The sequence below is a fragment of the Cyclopterus lumpus genome, chromosome 25 (assembly GCF_009769545.1).
Source record: "Cyclopterus lumpus isolate fCycLum1 chromosome 25, fCycLum1.pri, whole genome shotgun sequence".
Lineage (NCBI taxonomy): Eukaryota > Metazoa > Chordata > Actinopteri > Perciformes > Cyclopteridae > Cyclopterus > Cyclopterus lumpus.
In genome coordinates, this window is record NC_046990.1 from 7,782,073 (window position 1) to 7,801,218 (window position 19,146).

Genomic DNA, 19,146 nt, shown 5'->3' on the forward strand with positions numbered 1-19,146 from the left:
CAGCTCCCAGCCGAAGCAATGTAACATCTTCCTTCTCTCTAGCACTTAAACAGGCAGACACCCAGAGAGGATATTATACTTGTGGGGGATACGGTATGCTAGGTCAGATGTGGTTGAGTTGAGAAAATGGGACAAAGTGTCATCAAGACAAAAATAATCCAGAGCAAATGTTCCATTCAGTTCGCCATCTGTCACACTGGTAGATCCACCAGAGGCACCACCTAAAATAAGATCCCACAGTGGTCCACCAAAAGGTGCGGGACATTGCCTCTCTCTAGATGTATCTCAAAGTGATGTTTTCAGGCCCTCATCTCCTAAACAGCAGCCTCCATAGATGTAGCTCAGCCCTTAATATGTAATACCTGTTGTAAATGTAATCAGGTTAAATCATATCTGGATACGGGATGCATTTTAATGCTGGGTGTAAAGGGGAACAGATTGATGCATTAAAGGGCTTATCAGATGCCAGAAACTGAAACCCCTACTCAGACGTGATTTTACAATTCCAGAAGGTTATCATGTTGGCAACTATTTGAGTTAACAGCAGGAATACATGTTCATGTCACACTCTAATCTACCAGGAATGTGTGCTTGCATGTATGTGATTGGTCAATGCTGAATAATGTTGTGTTGAATTGCAGAGATTTCTGGGGGTTTTTGTCACCGCCCTCTAATTGGCAATCATTGGCCACAATGGCCTGAAAGAATTGTCATACATACATGGGATAGTTATTCAATATAAGATTATGAAATGCAACTGAGAAGCATTAAGCCTTGTTTATACTCGAGCAGGTGCACATGCTAAAACAGCAGGGGTCGTACAAAAACATACAGCGAGAAGTTAACGAGTGTTCCCCAGAAGAACGCCATGGAACAGACATGCAACTCCTCAACGGTGAGAAGCAGCCACCTGCATAGTTATTGGTGTGCCAGGTGCACTCCGGCGAGCATTAATCTATCTTTAGAGATGGGTCTGTGGGTGATAGATTGGTGTGAGATCCCATGAAACGTGTTTCTCACTCATTAATGTGACTCATCAATGTTAATTTAACTGATAAACTAATATATATTCTTGTTCTGGCATTTGTTGCAGTTACCAAACATCTGTGCCTATCCAGTACCACCATCCTCTGGACTGGAGTGGGTTTAAACCCTGATTTACATTGATCAGAGACATTGAGATTTACGATGGGGCTTACAGATATGCATGTGTATAAAACCTTAAACAAATTACGTACAAAATATTTGATTGCATCTGAATTTAATCACTGAAAACAGAACGTGTAACTTAAGCCTCGCAGTCTCATAGAAAATCCCTGGACCACAGACTATCAGCAAACATCTCATCTGCTGGTGAGGTACTTGTTGTGTTTACTCCTGGTTTTACTTTCGAGATGAACCACTTTTATCTGGGACCAGTAGCCTACAGAAGAGACATTACGCCTGTGAGCAGGAATGTGTGTTGTACCTCATAGATGATAAGGAATGCTTATTCTGCATGTAGTCCAGCATCACTGTGAACCGATGAGGTCCCTCTAAACCCCCTTGCACGTGTCTGCACTTCATCTGCACTAGAGATGACTGATGGACCCAAAGAATAATCAAAGCAAGAGTTTGAGTATATTGTATCGGGAGGCTGTGTGTGTGTGTGTGTGTGTGTGTGTGTGTATATACAAGATTTAAACTGTGATAGCGTTGTGCCTTCTAATAGCTCTTCTCTCGCCATTTCATCAGCAATGACTCACCCTCCCCTGGGAGCGCCACGTGTGCGGGTGAGGCACGATCTGAGCGCTGGGTGTTTGTATGTGCGAGAGTGTCGGAGTGAGTGATAGACAGTGCATGGGAAGAAGTACTCAGATCTCTTATGGCTATTTACAATGCACCCTATGAGACGTGAAGTCGCAAAGAGTCCGGGGAGGAAGCAGAGTTAGTAATGTGCAATGATGCACACCATTGCACATTAAATTCATCCATAAGGAGAGAGAGAATAGGAGAGAGGAGCTCAATGTATCCTAAAACGTCCCCCAGCAGCCTATAAGCCTATAGCAGCATATCAAAAGCTTGTAAAGGGAGAATTAAAACAAGCGCAAATCCCTTTAGGGTGTCAACGTCACTACAGTTGGGTTATTGGTTTCAGAATTGATTTTAACTCAAAGTTGAACCTGCAGAAGATTTCTGTGCTGCTGCACTGATTGCATGTATACACAGTATGTGTCCAACTGAGCCCCAAAAACTGGAGATCAGAGGTATTATGTGTGTAGTTTCTCAGAAAAGAATAGAGGAAATAGCTGTCGTCACTGTTGGACTCGCAAGCATGAGTGCGTATGCGAGAGACATTTATCACAGCTCATCTCACACACTTATTAAACAAGCTAAAATGTCCCAGTGGCTCTGCTCTGCAGTGTCAGTGCTAATTACCTCCTGGGGTCAGAGAGAAAACCTCATCATCCCAAGTCTCTTTCCTCTTGCCCGCTCTTTGTTCTCCTTCATTATCCAGTCAAGTCAAACATTCTCACACTGTCCCTCTGGGTTATCACCCTTCAACTACTTTTCTCTCTCCATTCAGATTCTCCGTGCCCACGTATTTTAATCTCCATCTCTTCACAACCAGGGCTGGTAGTGTGAAACTCCAGCCCTGTGGAACGACAACCGCAGAGGCCGACTGATTCTGTTTACGGAAGGTCTCGCGGGAATGATGCGGTGTCAATCACAGCACTCTGTATCTTGTGGCAAGTGGCAAAAGTTTGACATGGCAGCAGTGAGAGAATATAGCGATGTTTCTGTGTCACTGCTGTGAGGCAGTAGAAGTTACAAGTCATTGTGTCCACGTCGGACAAAGAGCGCTATGTGAATGCTAAAGTTTCCTACATTCTTCTTCTTCTTCTTTTTTTGTGTGCTTAGTTGTTGATCCAGGCTGAAGGTCAGCAGAAGAGCCTGGTCAACTCAATAGAGTCCCTACCCCCCCGAGGTGGACCCCTATCTTCTCTGGATGAGGTAACATGCCATGTATTGTGTGGGCCAGATAAGTATGCAAAGACAAGCATACCCACCCTGGTCTCTTAAAAATTACCTTATAATACAAAACGGTGTTGTCAATTAAGTTTCAATTAAGGAGCAGGAGCCTCATGAGGAACACTGGGCGGGTACTAGATGAATATTAAAGGGTTCTGGGTACAACCCCCGAAGTAGGTTCTTGTTAGCACTTTCACAAGGTGGAACGGTTCTGGATAGAACCTCCAGAGAGATCTATGGGTGGAACAATTAAACCAAAGAAGGTTTCTCTGTAGAACATTTTACAGAGGGTTCTGTATGGAGACTTTCACAGATGGTTCTAGGTATAACCCTTTATGTTGGGTTCTAGATCGATTCTGAGTGGAACTTTTGTAAGAGGTCCTACCAGGAACCAAAAAGGGTTCTCCTATGGAGACAAGTGGAAAAAAACCTATATTACAGTTCTAGTTATTTCTAAGAGTGGTAATCTCTGTGTGCGCCAACAGGTCAGACAGCGATTAGAGAGGTTGGAATAAAGTCACCAGTTAGACCAGATTAACCACCATTTCTTCTGAGGTAAAATGCTGTATGACTGCTCATGTTTTTTTACCCTATTTTTAGCAAAACGCCATTATATCTGTTCTGAGATATAATTCAAAGGGATAATTTGGGTGTTTTTGAAGTTGGGTTATATGAAGTAATTTGTTATGACCTGGCTCTCTGCTGCATGAATGACTTTTGGGATCAGTATTAACATTATTTCAGGTACATTAATTTGCCTGCTCAATTTGCACCACCTGGGTCCACATCACTTAGCTGTTTTACCCTAAGCTAAAGCTTAAATGTAACTTTTGGTCACACTGGAAGCGTTTCCTTCTCCTCTTACTCACCTTCCTTTCTTTCTCTCTTTCCCCATTCCATTGATCAAGGATCTACTCCTTTTTAAAGCCACCTCTGCAGCCACTTTGAGCTGCCTGGGGGAGTGCCTCAGTATGCTGCAGCACAATGTTGTCCAGGCCCTCAATCAGAACCAGAACCAGAACCATGCCCCTAGTCCCAGCCTCAACCCCAGTTCAGCTGGTTTGAATCAGGCGGCTCCCGCAGAAAGAGTCAAGTCATGGAATCAGCGCTGCAGCTCCAGTGTGAACCAGGTGGAGCCCGGGGGCCTTAAGTCCAGCTGTCAAAGCCCGACTCACAGCTTTCCTGAGAGCCAGAGTCCCAAACACACCAGCAACAGCGAAAGGCGAGAAAGTGGCCCCAACCACATCCAAAGCCAGAGTCAGGGCCGTGAACATGCAGGTGAGTCTTGCTCGCATTGGGATCCGATCAGCCAGAGATCCTGTCTCACATTGATTCAGGATCTCGGTGAGGTGGGGACAGCATGTGGGCACAATCCGGAGAATGTATCAAATGTAGACCTCCATCATCTTCAGTTTCTCTCCAGAGGACACCGAAGGGAAAAGAGGAGGAAACATGGGAAACATGGGAATCAAAACCCGACATTTTCTGATAAAAAAAGACAATGAGTTTATCACAGAGCTTTGCTAGCTTCTATTCTTCAATTGCAACCGGACTACTAATACCACAGGGAGGAATAGAAAGCGTGGAACGTGGTGCCACGGCCTAAGAGCAAAGGGCAGCTGTAAAAATGTACTGTGTATATTCCTGCTCTCCAAAAGGTGAACCTTTTATCTAGTCCACTTAGGACAAAACGTAAAATGTGCACTTTCAGTCCACCCGAGGTAATAAACCCTTTTAATGACCCACTGCCAAAGCGTACATGTTGTCCTCACCACTATAAGACTCCGAGAAGGGCATCATCACCAACATGTGTTCTTACCGTCTTTGGGAATCCCAGTCTCAGCTCTTGCATTGTTGCCAAGAGGAGAAGATGTGGAAAAAAGAACGTTGTATTAATGGTTTTTGGTGGTGATGCTTTTGATATTTCCCATTCCCTCCAGATAGTTCCACTGGATGGTCCAGCTCTCTTTCTGAGAAGCAGGTGAATACGCCTCTCTCCTCGTCTACCTGGCCGTCTTCCATCCAAACGCACAAGGACTCTTCTGAGGTAATTCAAACCACATTACTTTATCATACATCTCCTTGATCATTATGCAAATTGCAATGGCAATTTACGGTGGCAACATGATTCTACCAGCTGTGCAATCTTTTTAATCCACAGTTCTATATGCTGTGCTTCCTGCTTGACGATGCATTGACTTTGCTTCGGTGACCAAAGTTAATTACATCCTGTTGTAATGTTTGCAATACCAAGCGCATTCATCAAAATGCTTATTGTGTAAACCCTCACATGCAAAACGTTGCACCCGACCATCAGAGCCTTTCAAACAAATGTAATTATGTATTTTATTTCATCTCTTCAGTAATCTAGCGTTGTCATAATGCCACAAGATCTGATGTTGGGTAAGAGTTCAGTTAGTAACATGTGCATCCTCAAGTGCAAAATGCATCATGTATTTTTTAATCTTTTTTTCAAATATATTTACACCACAGGCAAAACCTTTCCATTGATAGCATATTTACTGAACCTGGATAGACAGACATCAGAGAGGGACAGTGTCCACAGTAAAGCTGCAAAGTACAGCTATTCTCATTTGAAAATGTAATTATCTTTGTATTCAAACTGCTCAACTTTTATTCACAAATATGAATAGAGAATAATTATAAATATGAAGGGAAGACATTTTGGACAGACATGGAAGTAAACCTCAACTTCCCTGGTTGGTGTATCCACACAACAGCGAGTTAACTATGTTTTTGACCACTTTTTTCTTAATCTTTGCTCCAATATGGTTTATTTTTTATATTTATTTATATTCTTTATATATATATTAACTCTTGTATGCTCACATCAGTTAATCATTAACACGTCTGTTCATGGATGGCCACGCCCACAAATTGTATTGGCTGTTTGCAACACTCAGCAGCTTATTGTATTCAGCCTTTTTGTATTTTTAAATTGTTCCCGACGCCATCTTTTCAATCTACGCTGCGTTTAGGGGACACCGCCAGTTGTTCTGTGCAGAACAAAAACACCATTTGCTCCTTTTGCCGACGGTTCAGTTCATGTGGACTGCTTGTTCACGCCAGGCAGCAGCAGCAGCTGTTCGTCTGCTGCCTCAACATGCAATGTGTTGCTTTGTCTGATTGTTACACATGTGACTCACAAGACGGGGATGTCATTGTCTGGCTTTGTGTTAGCCAGGAGAACATTATTGTAATGTTACCTCACGTTACAACAGACTGTGGATGCTCTTGTCGCATCAGGCAGACAAAAAAAATGGAAGCAGAGAGAGCAAAGTTGCATTCCCCTAGTGCACCCTGGGTATTGTGGTTCCTGTCGTGGATCTCTCAGAGGAAAGAGGAAAAAGTGAGAGTGATGGTCCTGTAATGTTCTCTCTCTGTGACCCTCAGCTCCTCTCAGTCAGGAATCGGTTTGTGACTTTCTTCTTCTCTTTCTACTTCATCTCCCTCTTTCCTGTAATGAGTGCCATCAATCTGAGTCCTATAGACCAGATATGGCCTTCTTGAAGTATTGATGTCTGTTACGCTTCTCTGCTTCCTTTTTTTGCCCCTCTTTCTCCTTCGGTATGCATCGGTTATAAATGTTGTCCAGATATTAAAATGTGCCACAATTTGCGACACGGTTTTTTCACAGTCCATCCAGTTAATTTGCCACGGTCCTTTTGTTTGTCTCAGTCGAGTGACAGCTGGTTAATTTCTCTTGACCTCCCTCATCATCTCGGATCGACAGCACAGAGCATCCATTCCTCCTTCATGTCTCCTGGCTCTCAAATTCCTGTTCTGATCGGACTCAGGCTCTCTTTTCTAGAGTCCTTGCTGTTTCACAGATGGACCGTTCCCCACAGCTGTGACAGGGTGGTGTCATAATGATGTCACACACCACTCTTCAAGACTTGATTGACGGGCTGACAGTCAAATGATACTTCTAACGGTGTGTTTAGTCCTGCTTTTGAAGTTCCGATGACAATCCTGGGTTGTGTGAAGAGGTTTCCTGTACATCGTGGTCTTCTTGGCCCTCCCAGTCGCTGCATGAACACAGGTGGAAACAGCTTCTTCCTGTTCCCACCTGAACTTACTGTGTGGGGGTGTAAGGGAGCACGAGAAGTACAGCGTATACAGACCCTAAAGCGAGTCTGAGGGGGAACCCAAGCGTCAGGGTTTAGGCACTTTTGGAGTGAGACCAGCTTGTCCGCGTACTGGCACCAGATGTCAGATGGGCTCTGGTTAAAGTGTCTCTACGGTCCTACATCACTCACTATATTCACAGAGAGCAAAATGTTTGGGGGTTCATTATCTAACTCCTAACTGCTTCCCGACATCTTAACCTGAACCAGAGTAGTTAATACAATATCAGGGCCACAATGTAGCGGTGACATCCTTTTATATACCATAGCGATATAAGTGAAACCTGACCAATAAATAAAGATCATAAAGCAACCCCTCCCTCTGCAGCTCTCTGTCTCTGGGACCGCCTTGTGTGGAGGACCAGGGCCGTAAAGAACAGCTGTACAGACCACCATGAGCAGGGCAGTAAATATCCTTGAGGGGAGGAGGACAGTGCTCTATTAGAGGTGTAAACCATCTGCATTCAGACCACCTGCACATCCGAGTGCAGTGCATGGTGGGACAGAAGACGGATCAGTACAGGGAGCTCACTCCTCTCATCAGACGGAGTTGCTCTTTTGTGGTTTTCACTTCATTCAGTCTTTTCAGTCCATCACTTCATTTCTCCTTCTCTCCCCTCTAGCCTTATTACATCTCTAAAACAGTATTTCATTCTTCCAACACCAGGGGGCGCCAAATAGCACAATCCTGTGCCCGAGCAAGGCAGAGGGAGAAGCTTTGTGGGGAGATGTCTGGGACCAGGGTGTCAAATAGTAACATGGCAACTCACACCCTCTCAGTTTATATTATTACTCAATGCATTAGGACTCAATGTTCTTAGAATATTATCACTTTATTCTTGTGGGACCGCTAGAGGAAGCCTGTTCCCCGGCGCTCTGTGGCAACACCTTCACAGTCTCCAGCAAGCCTGCAGGTGCGGTCCGAACACCTCCAGGGTTTGATGACAGTACAAATGTTCTTTTACAAACGTGTCAGTATCCTAAACGGTTGTTTGCCACAAGAGTTTATTCCAACGGAGAAGTCCCACCAGGCTCTTTGTTGAGGAAACCAGAGCCATGCTAACTTCCTTACATACAGAAGATCTGAAAGTACGTTTCTCTCTTGTCCAACATAAAGTGATTGTAGTGATAATAATAATAATAAAGTGCAAAACAGATAACAACAACAAATATGTATATATAAAATGTAGACAACATATAAGTTAAGAACTATAAAAAAACTATGAAATCATGACAAGGTGGGGATCTGCAGAAGAAACCAGTTGATCTCGTAAGCTGCTGGTTGCCATGACAGTGAACATGGAATTAATAGTTCAACCTGAATCAATCTGATGGAAGGCGTGTGAGTGTGTGTGTGAGTGTGGGAGGGTGGATTACCAAGAGATTAGGATGAGGAGTTGACAGAAGTCTCTCATCTTTCGTTGGTTTTCCTCCGTCATCCCACTCACCTCACTGCTCTCTTTGGGAAGCACGCAAATGTGAAATCATGTGACCTCATGTATCTGAATGATTTGTCTCGTCTTCTGACTGTCTTCAGAACCCTTGTCTCATCTTCTGTCTGTCCTCAAAATCGTTGTCTGTCACACAAGCGACCGATGCCATGGTCCTCTGGCAGTTACCCCGAACTGGGACCACCCTTTGAGGTTTCCATGAGGGGTTTTCCTTCTGGTACTGGCCGCTCACACCAACACGTCGCGTGCAGCATTGCCGAGTTGACTTTAAGGACACGGGGAGCAGCTGCACTCAGCTTCCATAGTGGTAATTACACAGACTGTACCACAGCATTGTGTAGCCAGGGGTGGATGGAGGTATAGAAGGAAGAGGGGGATGGGACATCGGAAAGAGGACATAAAAGCAAACGAGTAAAACAGGCGGCGAAGGAGCACCCGAGGGAGGGAAGAGAGAGATGGTTGAGAGGAGGCGGCGACATTACAGTAGGGCGGGTTCTGATGTAACACTGTGTGGATGTGCAATGGGCGGGGCTTACGCAAAGAGGGAGGCCGGTGCGGATAGAGAGGTTTGTCGGCATCACTTTTAATCTGCCTATCAAAAGTGTAGCAGGCAGAGCTCGATATCTCTTCCCTCATTCCTCCTCTTCTTCTCATTTCACCTCACTTTTTTTCTCTTCATCGTCAATGTCTGTCAGCCTCTCCTCACTCTGGCTCTGTCCTGCTGCCCCTCGGCTTCGTCTGTCACTTGCTGTCGTAGTATCGGTGCTGCATGGGACATCAGCATCTCCGGATAGTGGACATGAAATCAAGCAGGACTCCCAACAAGTCAGCAGTGGTTGCATGCCAGCTCAACCACGTGAGTGGGAAATCCCTACTGTGTGTGTGTGTGTGTGTGTGTGCACGTGTGAGAGAGAGACAGGGGGACTGTGTGGTGTGTGGCACAGTCTTACATAACCTCAGAGTAAACCCGATTGTTAATGAATTATTCAAAAGAAATATTTTCCTATTTTAGATTCTCAGTCTTAAAGGGACAGTCTGAGAGTTTTGTCACTCCTCTTGTGTTTGCGCTTCAAACTGTGGCGCTCTACTCCTCATCAGCATCAGTTGTGCACGTGGCAACATCCGCTCGATACATGCACACTGTCTTTTAAAACAAAAACTTCTGTTTTCACTGGAAACGGCTCAGGTTTATAACAAAATATGGTGCGCCCAGACTGCAACCTCTGGGTCTGAAAAGGGATGCAAGTGTGGAATTGTCCTAAATCTGCATTCCTTCTAAAGAACAGCAGGGGGCGACTCCTCTGGTTGCAAAAAGAATTGTCAGATTGTATAGAAGTGTGTATGAGAAAATGAGGGCTACGTTGTGATTGACAGGTTGCTACCACGGCGTTGTCCATGTTTTCGTCTCTTTTGGTATGATGAATGCTGTTCAGTTGCTCCACCCTCTCGTGTCACTTTTGGCTGCAATAAAACAAGATGGTGGGCCAGTGCGAGAGTGTTACAATGCGCCATTCATCCAACATGGCGCCAGGTCATTTACCTTGATTGCTTTTTGACTGCCAGACTGCTCATATTCTATGTATCTACATAATTAGCGAGAATACAGTGTCTGTCCTCAGGAATCTCGTGGATATTTTTAAATTCAAGCAAACTACAAACACAATTTCCACTTGTTATGTGCAGCTGCAGGTAACTGGACCCAAACGCCGTCAACACTCGATCTGTTATGTGCAGAGAAACAGAGGACACGAGAGACAAGGACTTCAAAATAAAACAGGAAACACGACACAACACTACAGATCCTGACACCACTGGCAACAAAAAAATGGTGTTGTCACAACCCTCTGTATTAAAAAGTTAGTGTGCATTTGTTGCATCCAACCAAGACATAATATTAACAATTTCTAACTTGGATGTTCGTTTTCCAAGTATTCCCCCCTTTTTTTTTGAGTGCGTCCATGCGGATGGTTTCCCACTGGAGTTAGTTGAAGGTTGAAAACCCGGTGCTCTTCATGTACACACTGAAAGGTGCTTTTGTGCGTCTGTATCAAGACGCAGAGGGTTACTGCCCAAGAGTTGGTATTTGGCGCCGTGGGAGAGAGACCAGGCTCGGGAAGTGATGGCAAAAAAGGTCTGACTGGCAAACAGTCGCTCAGTTCCAGTCAGTGCATCTCTCATAACACCGACAGACAGCAAACGTATTCATCAGAAGGGAAAGAAACGACATGGATGTCCACGATCCTGCACCTGATGCTATTCCCTCCTGTGGACGTTGATTCAGGTCAACGGGCAAGTTTCACTCCTCTTGTTTATGAACTATGGTTTTCATTTTGAGGAATTACTTTTCCTGCCTACGATTTTGGGTTCACATTCACGATCTAGATGATACATTCACAGAATAACTGTTTGTCATTCATGATATTTACAATTTTCTTTTTTTACATTTGCGTTCCTCTGAGCTCAATTTCACGGCATATCCGTGAACTTGAGCCTGGTACGATCAAACATCATGATCTTTTTTGACATAAGTCCCAAACCAAGCCTAAAACTAAGCCTGTGTGACTGTCCCTGCACTATTTTTCTGCTTCCACACTGTAACACACTGTTACTAATACGACTAATGAGTAATGGGGCAGAGAAGGGATCTCTTTTTGAGTCCCCTCTATGCTGTGAGGCCTGGCGGGCTCCTTCTTACGTTATGCATGAGCAACAATAAGAGTACGGCTCTCTTTCGCCTCAGCTGCTGCGGATTGAGAATTCAAGTGGCTGCAGAGTGCTGCGAGGCTGGACACGGAAAGCCGGGATGGACTCAGGAATCTGCGCATAACCATACTTTTAACGATAAACATTCAAATTGAAATGATTCCATTTTGATGCCACTGTTTTCCTATAAAGTGGTCTTTAAGAATCGTTCCCTTCTTCATTCAGTCAGAATGGTTCGATTTGACACCTGTGATCTAAAGGGTCATTTTTTGCTGCAGCGTCTAGATATAACGAAACAATCAAAGGCACAAAGGTATGTTGTCCCCATCCGTTTGATCACCCAGTGTACACCTTAGGAAATACGAGAAGAGCGTGTTTGTTGAGCTGGACTTGGTTTTGCTCTTCCTATATGTATATACATATGTCTAAATAGATCATGGAACTTGCTGATATGTGCATTGTGTCTGCCCACATCTGTTTATGTCCCTGTCGTCTGACTCAACAGGTGTAGACTGGACCTAAGCCTTCCTCTACCTGCGTGATCTATTTCACAAGGGCGCCTTTTTCTTGGCTTGACCAACAGTCATTTGTGTCTCCACCACCAGGGACAGCAGCAGGGCCACACCAGCAGCCCAGAAACTCTGGATCCCTGCGACGAGACCACAGACACAGAGGAGAATGAGGAGGAAGACCTGGGAGTTCTGGACGACCAGAGAAGCATCATGCTTCACCTCCTGTCCCAGCTGAAACTTGGCATGGACCTCACACGGGTAAGTGTAAGGTTCTGCCTTCATCATTTAGGTTTTAGGCAGAGTGTGAAAAGACCAACCCTTCAACTAGAAAGCCCCTGTCCAAGCTTTCTGACAGCAGGCCTCCACCGCACCTTGCTACAACCTGTTCTGTTCTGGATCACAGGGATAATGTGCCTGTGATCCAGGGCCAGAAGGGTATTCTGACCTCTAATACCTGGGAGAGTCTGTAGGAAGATTATGAAAGAACCATTTACTCTTGCCACGTCCATATTGACTCGTGGTGTTGCAGCGTGACAGGCATCGACGTTTTGACTCTGGCCCTCCGGTGTGGCTCGATCCAAACACCACATTTGACTGCGAGGTGTCATTATATGGACAGCCAGGGACTTTATGTAATTTGAAGGCCGATAGAGAGTCTCTGCAAATTACAAAGTACAATTTATGTGTGGAGTTTGTGCGTTCTACCCGTGGCAGCATGGGTTCCCTCCACTTTCTCCCCGTGGCAGCATGGGTTCCCTCCATGTTCTCCCCGTGGCAGCATGGGTTCCCTCCATGTTCTACCCGTGGCAGCGTGGGTTCCCTCCATGTTCTCTGAATCAACAGGCAATATTGGCAATGAAAATGCATTTCCCTCCAAATGTAATTGACAATGCAGTTTCCTTGTATGGGGATGTTATTTCTAGGAGTCCAGGCTGGTATTGGTACTGGAAGTTGTCTTCTCTGTCTATCCCTCTACCAGGTGGTGCTCCCTACCTTCATCCTGGAGAAGCACTCCTTGCTGGAGATGTACGCCAACTTCATGGCTCACCCCGACATGTTCCTCTCCATCACCTCCGGCTGCACGCCAGAGGAGCGCATTGTCCGCTTTGTGGAGTACTACCTGACTGCCTTCCACGAGGGCCGGAAGGGCGCTGTGGCCAAGAAGCCCTACAACCCAATCCTGGGTGAGAACTTCCACTGTTCCTGGTATGTGCCTCGGGACCGCGTTCGACCTCTCAGGACTACCAACTGTACTGCGCCCAACTCTGCACCCACAGCTACTTCTGCCATTCCCGGGTCCCCACAGAGGGGGACGGACGGCGGCAGCAGAAGAAACTCAGACTGCTATCGGGTTCGGTTTGTGGCGGAGCAGGTGTCCCACCACCCACCTGTGTCGGGCTTCTACTGCGAGTGCAAGGAGAAGAGGATGTGTGTCAACACTCATGTCTGGACCAAGAGCAAGTTCCTGGGCATGTCTGTTGGAGTGTCCATGGTCGGGGAAGGTAAGAGAACGTGTAGCCCGATTTCCAGAGCATTTGCAAAGAGTTGCACAAGGAACATAGTTGCGTGTTAATATTCTCCTGACTTTGGAAAGTTGTTTTGTATTTACACCACGTAATCGTGAGCCAGGACAGGTGATGTTATATAAAGAGCAACAAAGTCCATGAAAGGAGGAAAAGTTGGGGTGGATGGGTCTAAAACCAGCTTTTCTTATCCACTTAATTATAAACGAGAGAGTAGTTTTGGAGTTTAACAAACAGCCATCACCCAGGAGACTTACTTCAGTAAGGACACCTCTGTAATGATTGGAAAATTACACGTATTTCTGGCTTGTGTAGGAAAACGCACTGAAGATTTCGTACAAACTAACTCGTACAAAACCAAAAACCAGGAGACATATTTGGATCATTATTAAAAGAAGTCTGTGGGCTTTCGAATTACAATAACAAGAAAACTCAAAATGTCAGCGCAGTCTGTTGACAGATGGATTAAATGGTTAATCGTTACCGAAATCTGACATCCGCAGCTGTTTGCCTCCCTCAGCTGATTAAATCCCCACAGCCCTCTGAAACAGCAGCACTCGTCCTCCATCTGCAGCTTCTAATTGGGAAAGTGTTTCAGCAAAACACAGTGCCATCAGGCACGTTTGCATTTTGGGTTCACCTTGACTCCATCTTACACAGCCAACACCAGGCTGCTGTGAAACTAGACAGGCACAAGAATCCTATTCTTAAGGCAGCACATCCATGACAGATTCACTTGAAGGTTTTTCAACCTCTTTGTAAACCTTTATCCCTCTTCATCAGCTTCCTGAGACGGAAATATTTCTTCTCTTCTAACGTCTCCACACCAACTTTCCGCTTTCTGTGACGCTAAAACACTTTTCATAAACTTTTTCTGCGTCTGGAAAATGCTCAAAAACAGATTTTCCAAACGTTTCATCCAGGAAGTTATTAATGTCCTCCACAGTTTGTGCAGATATCCACTGTAAACCTGCTTTCTCTCTACAAAAACCCCAATAAACACACCAACATACATCTGAATCACTCAGTGAACTATGGAAGAAAGAAATAAAGAAAAGTTTGAGGAAAAAACACCAAACATTTAGCCGGACGGATGGACAGACAGACAAACGGAGGGAGGGAGGGAGGGAGGGAGGAAAGGAAAGCAGGCCAGTGAGGTTGCCATCTCCTCGGGCCAGGGAAAGCTGTAATTAGGCCGGCAGTGAGCCTTCATTAACAGGGTCCAGTCCTCCATCACTCCTCCTCATCACGTCTCAATGTTACAAAAGTTCTCTCATTTTGTAAACAGGATAAACAGCAGCTGTTGTACGTGTCGCGGACATGAAACCTGTGAAACGGCATGAGGAAAACACTCACTTCCCTTCGCCGCGCAGCACACGATGCTACGGGGAACGCTTGAGGGGGGCTACTTTACTCCATGTCCCAGGACCCGAGGGGACAACGGATCCTCTGCTCGTTGCCAGACGCAGGTTGATGCTTTTGCCTCTGCCGTTGCTGCTTTAAACAAAGTGAAAGTTGTTCATGCCTCCGGGAAAACAAAGGCGCACGGGAACTCCATGAGACTGTTCATCACATGACCTTCAAAATGTCATTTTGATACAAACCGATTCAATGATCCGTGATCCGAGATGCTGCATGCTGAACCAGATTCAACACCAAATAAAGACATGCTCCATCCATCCTCCTCCTGTTTTTAGCCCTGCAGCCAAGGCAACCTGGAAAAAGGTTCTCTGTACACAATGCAGATGAATGGTAAACGGATCTTTTCTGGTCTTTCCACCACTCGAAGTGCTTTAACACACTGATGGGAGGGGCTAGCATGCAAGGCGCCATCTGCCCATCAGGACTCTAACTAACTAGCAATTTGGGGTTACGTGTCTTGCCCGAGGACACATCGGCATGGCAGAGCGGAGCCAGGGATCGAACCGTCGATCGCCAGATTGCAGGACCTTGCACGACCTTCCAGCGCGCACGCTTGTTCACCGTTCACCGCCCTTGGAATAAGCCAGAGTGGCACACAATAAAAAAGGGGGCGACGGGTAGTCAAAGCGCAGCAATGGAGAGTCGTTTTCTGAAGTCCGTCAGTTACGCCACTTACTGAACTGTTTTTGTGACATACAATCTCAGCTACCCAGTTTCCATTCCTTTTATTTATGACACATCAACCTGGATCCATCTGTCAGCTCGCTCAGCGGCGAGGGCATGACTGACTGACTGCAGCACGTGGGTCTTTGTTTCACAGATGCTCAAAAACACACATGCATGGATGCACACAATCAAGTGCAAACATATGGGGGGGGGGGGGAGGAATCACACCCTGCAGGAAATAGGACATGTGTGTGTTTTCTGCTTGTGGGTCTTTTAGACGAGGAAGTGTGTGCCCATGTGTGTGTGTGTCTTGGGCAAACAGATGTGTATGTGTTGGACCTGGGCCCATGGCAGCAGACCGGGCACAGGACAGCTGTCTGTTATATAAGCAGGAGGGAGCGAGGGCTGGACGGGAGGCAGCCTAAATCAGAGCGAAAGCTGGAGACAGGAACTCAGGAGTCCAACTTACAACAAGGATCACCGTAGTGTGTATGATTCCTCCTCTGGGGGGACCATGAATGTCTGCATGAAATAAGAGGCAGATGTTTTTTACAGCTCTGTTTATGTTTGTGGAGATAAGGAAAAGTCCATTCACACTGTCCCCGCTTACGCTGCCACTTTGGATTTGCAACGCGGCAATCAAAAAAAAAAGTAAATCCCCAAGTGAGGTCATTAATGAGCCCTGGTCATCTTGTCTTGGATACATTTGTGAGTAACAAGAGGCCACGAGTGGAGGAGGTGTGTGTGTGTGTGTGTGTGTAGGCTTACGTTGCACATGTACACTGAGTTGAGCTTCCGGGTTTGGGGATCTAGAAGACACGGAGAAAAGGCAATTTCAAGCTCACCTAAATGTTCTGTACGTAGGTGGTGGAATGTAACTAAATACAACGTGTTTGTACTGACTTACACTTCTCACGGTACCTAAACGCGCTGTATTTCTATACATTTCAATGTAATATTGTTATTTTTAATAACCGCTATGCTTTTGTCTTTGCATATTCGCATGGTGTCTGAATGTCTATTGTGTTAATCACAACAGTAATTCTACAATAACAAATACCGACACTTGGTCAATGTTGACTTATTTTATTGTCGTTTTGTTATTTATATTCCGCACTGAGGGCATTTACATAACAACCCTCTTATTTTACGTAACAGACATACTTACTTTAACGCAAAGCACGATCTATAAGCGGAAACAACTACCTGCTGAATCCAAGTAGCTTGTTGCGTGAGTAAACCTGAAGATAGAGTAAATCTACTGGGGAAAAAAGACCTTATGCATGTAACAAGCAGAAGCTGTACGTTTCCTATGAACGCCGTAGTATTTTAAAGGATATATTCAACGTAACCAGTGTAACTGACTAAAACTGATGCTACCTAGAGCCTCTTAGTTTGAAGTGTAGGGCCACTGACCAATAAACATCCACAGGTGCTTCTTCCTGCTGTCTCTCTTTTAAATCTGTCCTGTTTCTCCCAGGTGTGCTGTATTTGTTGGAACATGATGAGGAGTACGTGTTCACACTGCCCTGTGCCTACGCCCGCTCCATCCTGACCGTGCCGTGGGTGGAACTGGGGGGGAAGGTGACGGTCAACTGTGCCAAGAGTGGGTACTCTGCCACTGTCACGTTCCACACCAAACCCTTCTACGGAGGAAAAGTACACAGGTAGGCAGAGAGCCAACTGTCCCCGAAAAACCGCTAGAGCCTGTTTGCGAATATATATAATACTGTATGTGTGGAAGCATATGTGCATAAAGCCAAACCTCAGCCATCTCGTACCTTCTAGAGAGGACAAAGACAGGAGGCCCTATATGTGATGGATGCACTGCTCCTCTTCATATGCAGGCCAGTGGAGTTAAGGATGGGACAGAGGATCCGTAGATGGTCTGCTCACATTTTTAAATAGCAACGCCCTCGTGTTTTGCTTTGTGATTCCGATCATGTTTTAGGAGCGGAGGGCTTAATCAGTGTATCGATAATTGTTTTTAGGAATATAGGCTGTTTAGTATTAACCATGGTGTGATAATAGTGGAATGGTACAACAAACCATTTACAGATTCAAAGATTGAGTATCCCATTAGCTTGTACTGGTCCTCGAGGGAGAGTCTTAATTTCCCTTCACAACATTTAGAATGGCTTTGAGCTGACAGGGTAGCTCACAATGACCAAACACCTAATTGTTTGTTGAAAGGCAGCACATTCAAACAAAAAATACAAGTGGCAACCTGTGAAAAATAATAATAATGATATGATGGAGTACAACCTTGATTCCTCACAGAGTAACAGCAGAGGTGAAGCACAACCAGACAGGAAACATTGTGTGCAAGGCCCAGGGGGAGTGGAACGGCGTGCTGGAGTTCACCTACAGCAACGGGGAAAGCAAGGTGATTGACACCTCCAAGCAGCCAATCATCAAGAAGAAGATCCAGCCTCTAGAGAAGCAGGGCCAGTTTGAGTCACGGTGAGTCTTTGCGTTTCTGTTTGTTTTACGGCGACATGAGAAATCCCCTAATTAACGATGAGCACACATCACACGGGTATAAAACTGCTCATATGAACCGTTGCACATGTCTTCTAATGGCGTGATAGTGTCGCACGCTGTATTTCCCCCTGTTTCCCAGGCATAACAACAGGTGTTTCCCGTTGTCTGTAGGCGTCTTTGGCAGCACGTCACAGCGTCGTTGAAGGCAGGAAATATGGACGCAGCCACAGAGCACAAACATCGCCTGGAAGAGAGGCAGCGCAGGGAGGGCAAGCAGAGAGCGGCCACCAAAACACCCTGGAAACCCAAATATTTTATTAAAGAGGTGAGGAGGGAGCGCACACCAGTGACCATTAGAAGTGGCCAGTAACGGGTCCTTTTGCCATCATAATGACTACGGCAGGCGTCTGTAGTACCGAGGTCAACCCCGCCCTCTAACTTCAAAGTCGGTTAATAAAAGTGGCTTCTGCGACTCAATGGGTCGTACCAACTGTGCACTCATCGGCTCACATTTAGGCAAATTTGCCAAATATTTTGGGCTACACTAAATCAATTGAATTGAACTGACGCAATAACAAACACACCAGGTCAAAAAAAAGGTTGCTTTACTCTATTTGGTCTTTTCCACACACTGATTATAACAATTGTTTGTGTGTGTGTGTGTGTGTGTGTGTGTGTGTGTGTGTGTGTCTGTGTGCGCACGTGTGTGTGTGTGTAGGGGGAAGGCTGGGTGTACCACAACCCTCTGTGGAAAGCTCACTGACCAGGAACCTCGGAAGCAGCCATCCAATCCCAGACGACTAGAGGGGAGCGAGCGAGGCCGGGGGGGGGGGGGAAAGGATGCGAGGAGAGAGGGAGAAGAGGACAAGTGGTACCAAAGGACACACTTTCAGCCCTGTACAATCAGAGACACGTGTGTGTGTGGGGGGGGGAGACCTGACGAGGGTACAGACATTTTTGAGATTACAGTATTACAGACGGAAGGAACAGAACGGGACTCGTGGACCCCCCCCCCCCCCCCCCACACACACACACACACACACACACACACACCGCTCCACCCCCCCACACACACACCACCTCTCCCTTTTGTAGTCGTTTGCACAAAGTACTAAACAACCGTGTCTGTTTCACAACAGTTTTTGCACAATTCACTGTACAATATAGCGTAAACTGCGATGCGTGTGCTTTCATGTTCAGGTGTGAGAACGGATGAACTCTTTCA

At 45.8% G+C, this 19,146-nt stretch overlaps 1 protein-coding gene across 1 annotated transcript in view; it reads left to right on the forward strand.

The window, feature by feature from the left end:
- Positions 1-18,744, forward strand: part of osbpl10b (oxysterol binding protein-like 10b) — a 28,423-nt gene extending 9,679 nt beyond the window's left edge. The window contains exons 4-12 of the mRNA XM_034528496.1: positions 2,902-2,994; positions 3,921-4,290; positions 4,953-5,059; positions 11,920-12,084; positions 12,806-13,328; positions 16,918-17,104; positions 17,718-17,900; positions 18,093-18,246; positions 18,640-18,744. Of these exons, the coding sequence (XP_034384387.1) occupies positions 2,902-2,994; positions 3,921-4,290; positions 4,953-5,059; positions 11,920-12,084; positions 12,806-13,328; positions 16,918-17,104; positions 17,718-17,900; positions 18,093-18,246; positions 18,640-18,684 (1,827 nt within the window). The 3' untranslated portion in view covers positions 18,685-18,744. The remainder of the gene's footprint in view (positions 1-2,901; positions 2,995-3,920; positions 4,291-4,952; positions 5,060-11,919; positions 12,085-12,805; positions 13,329-16,917; positions 17,105-17,717; positions 17,901-18,092; positions 18,247-18,639) is intronic.
- Positions 18,745-19,146: the final 402 nt, after the last annotated feature.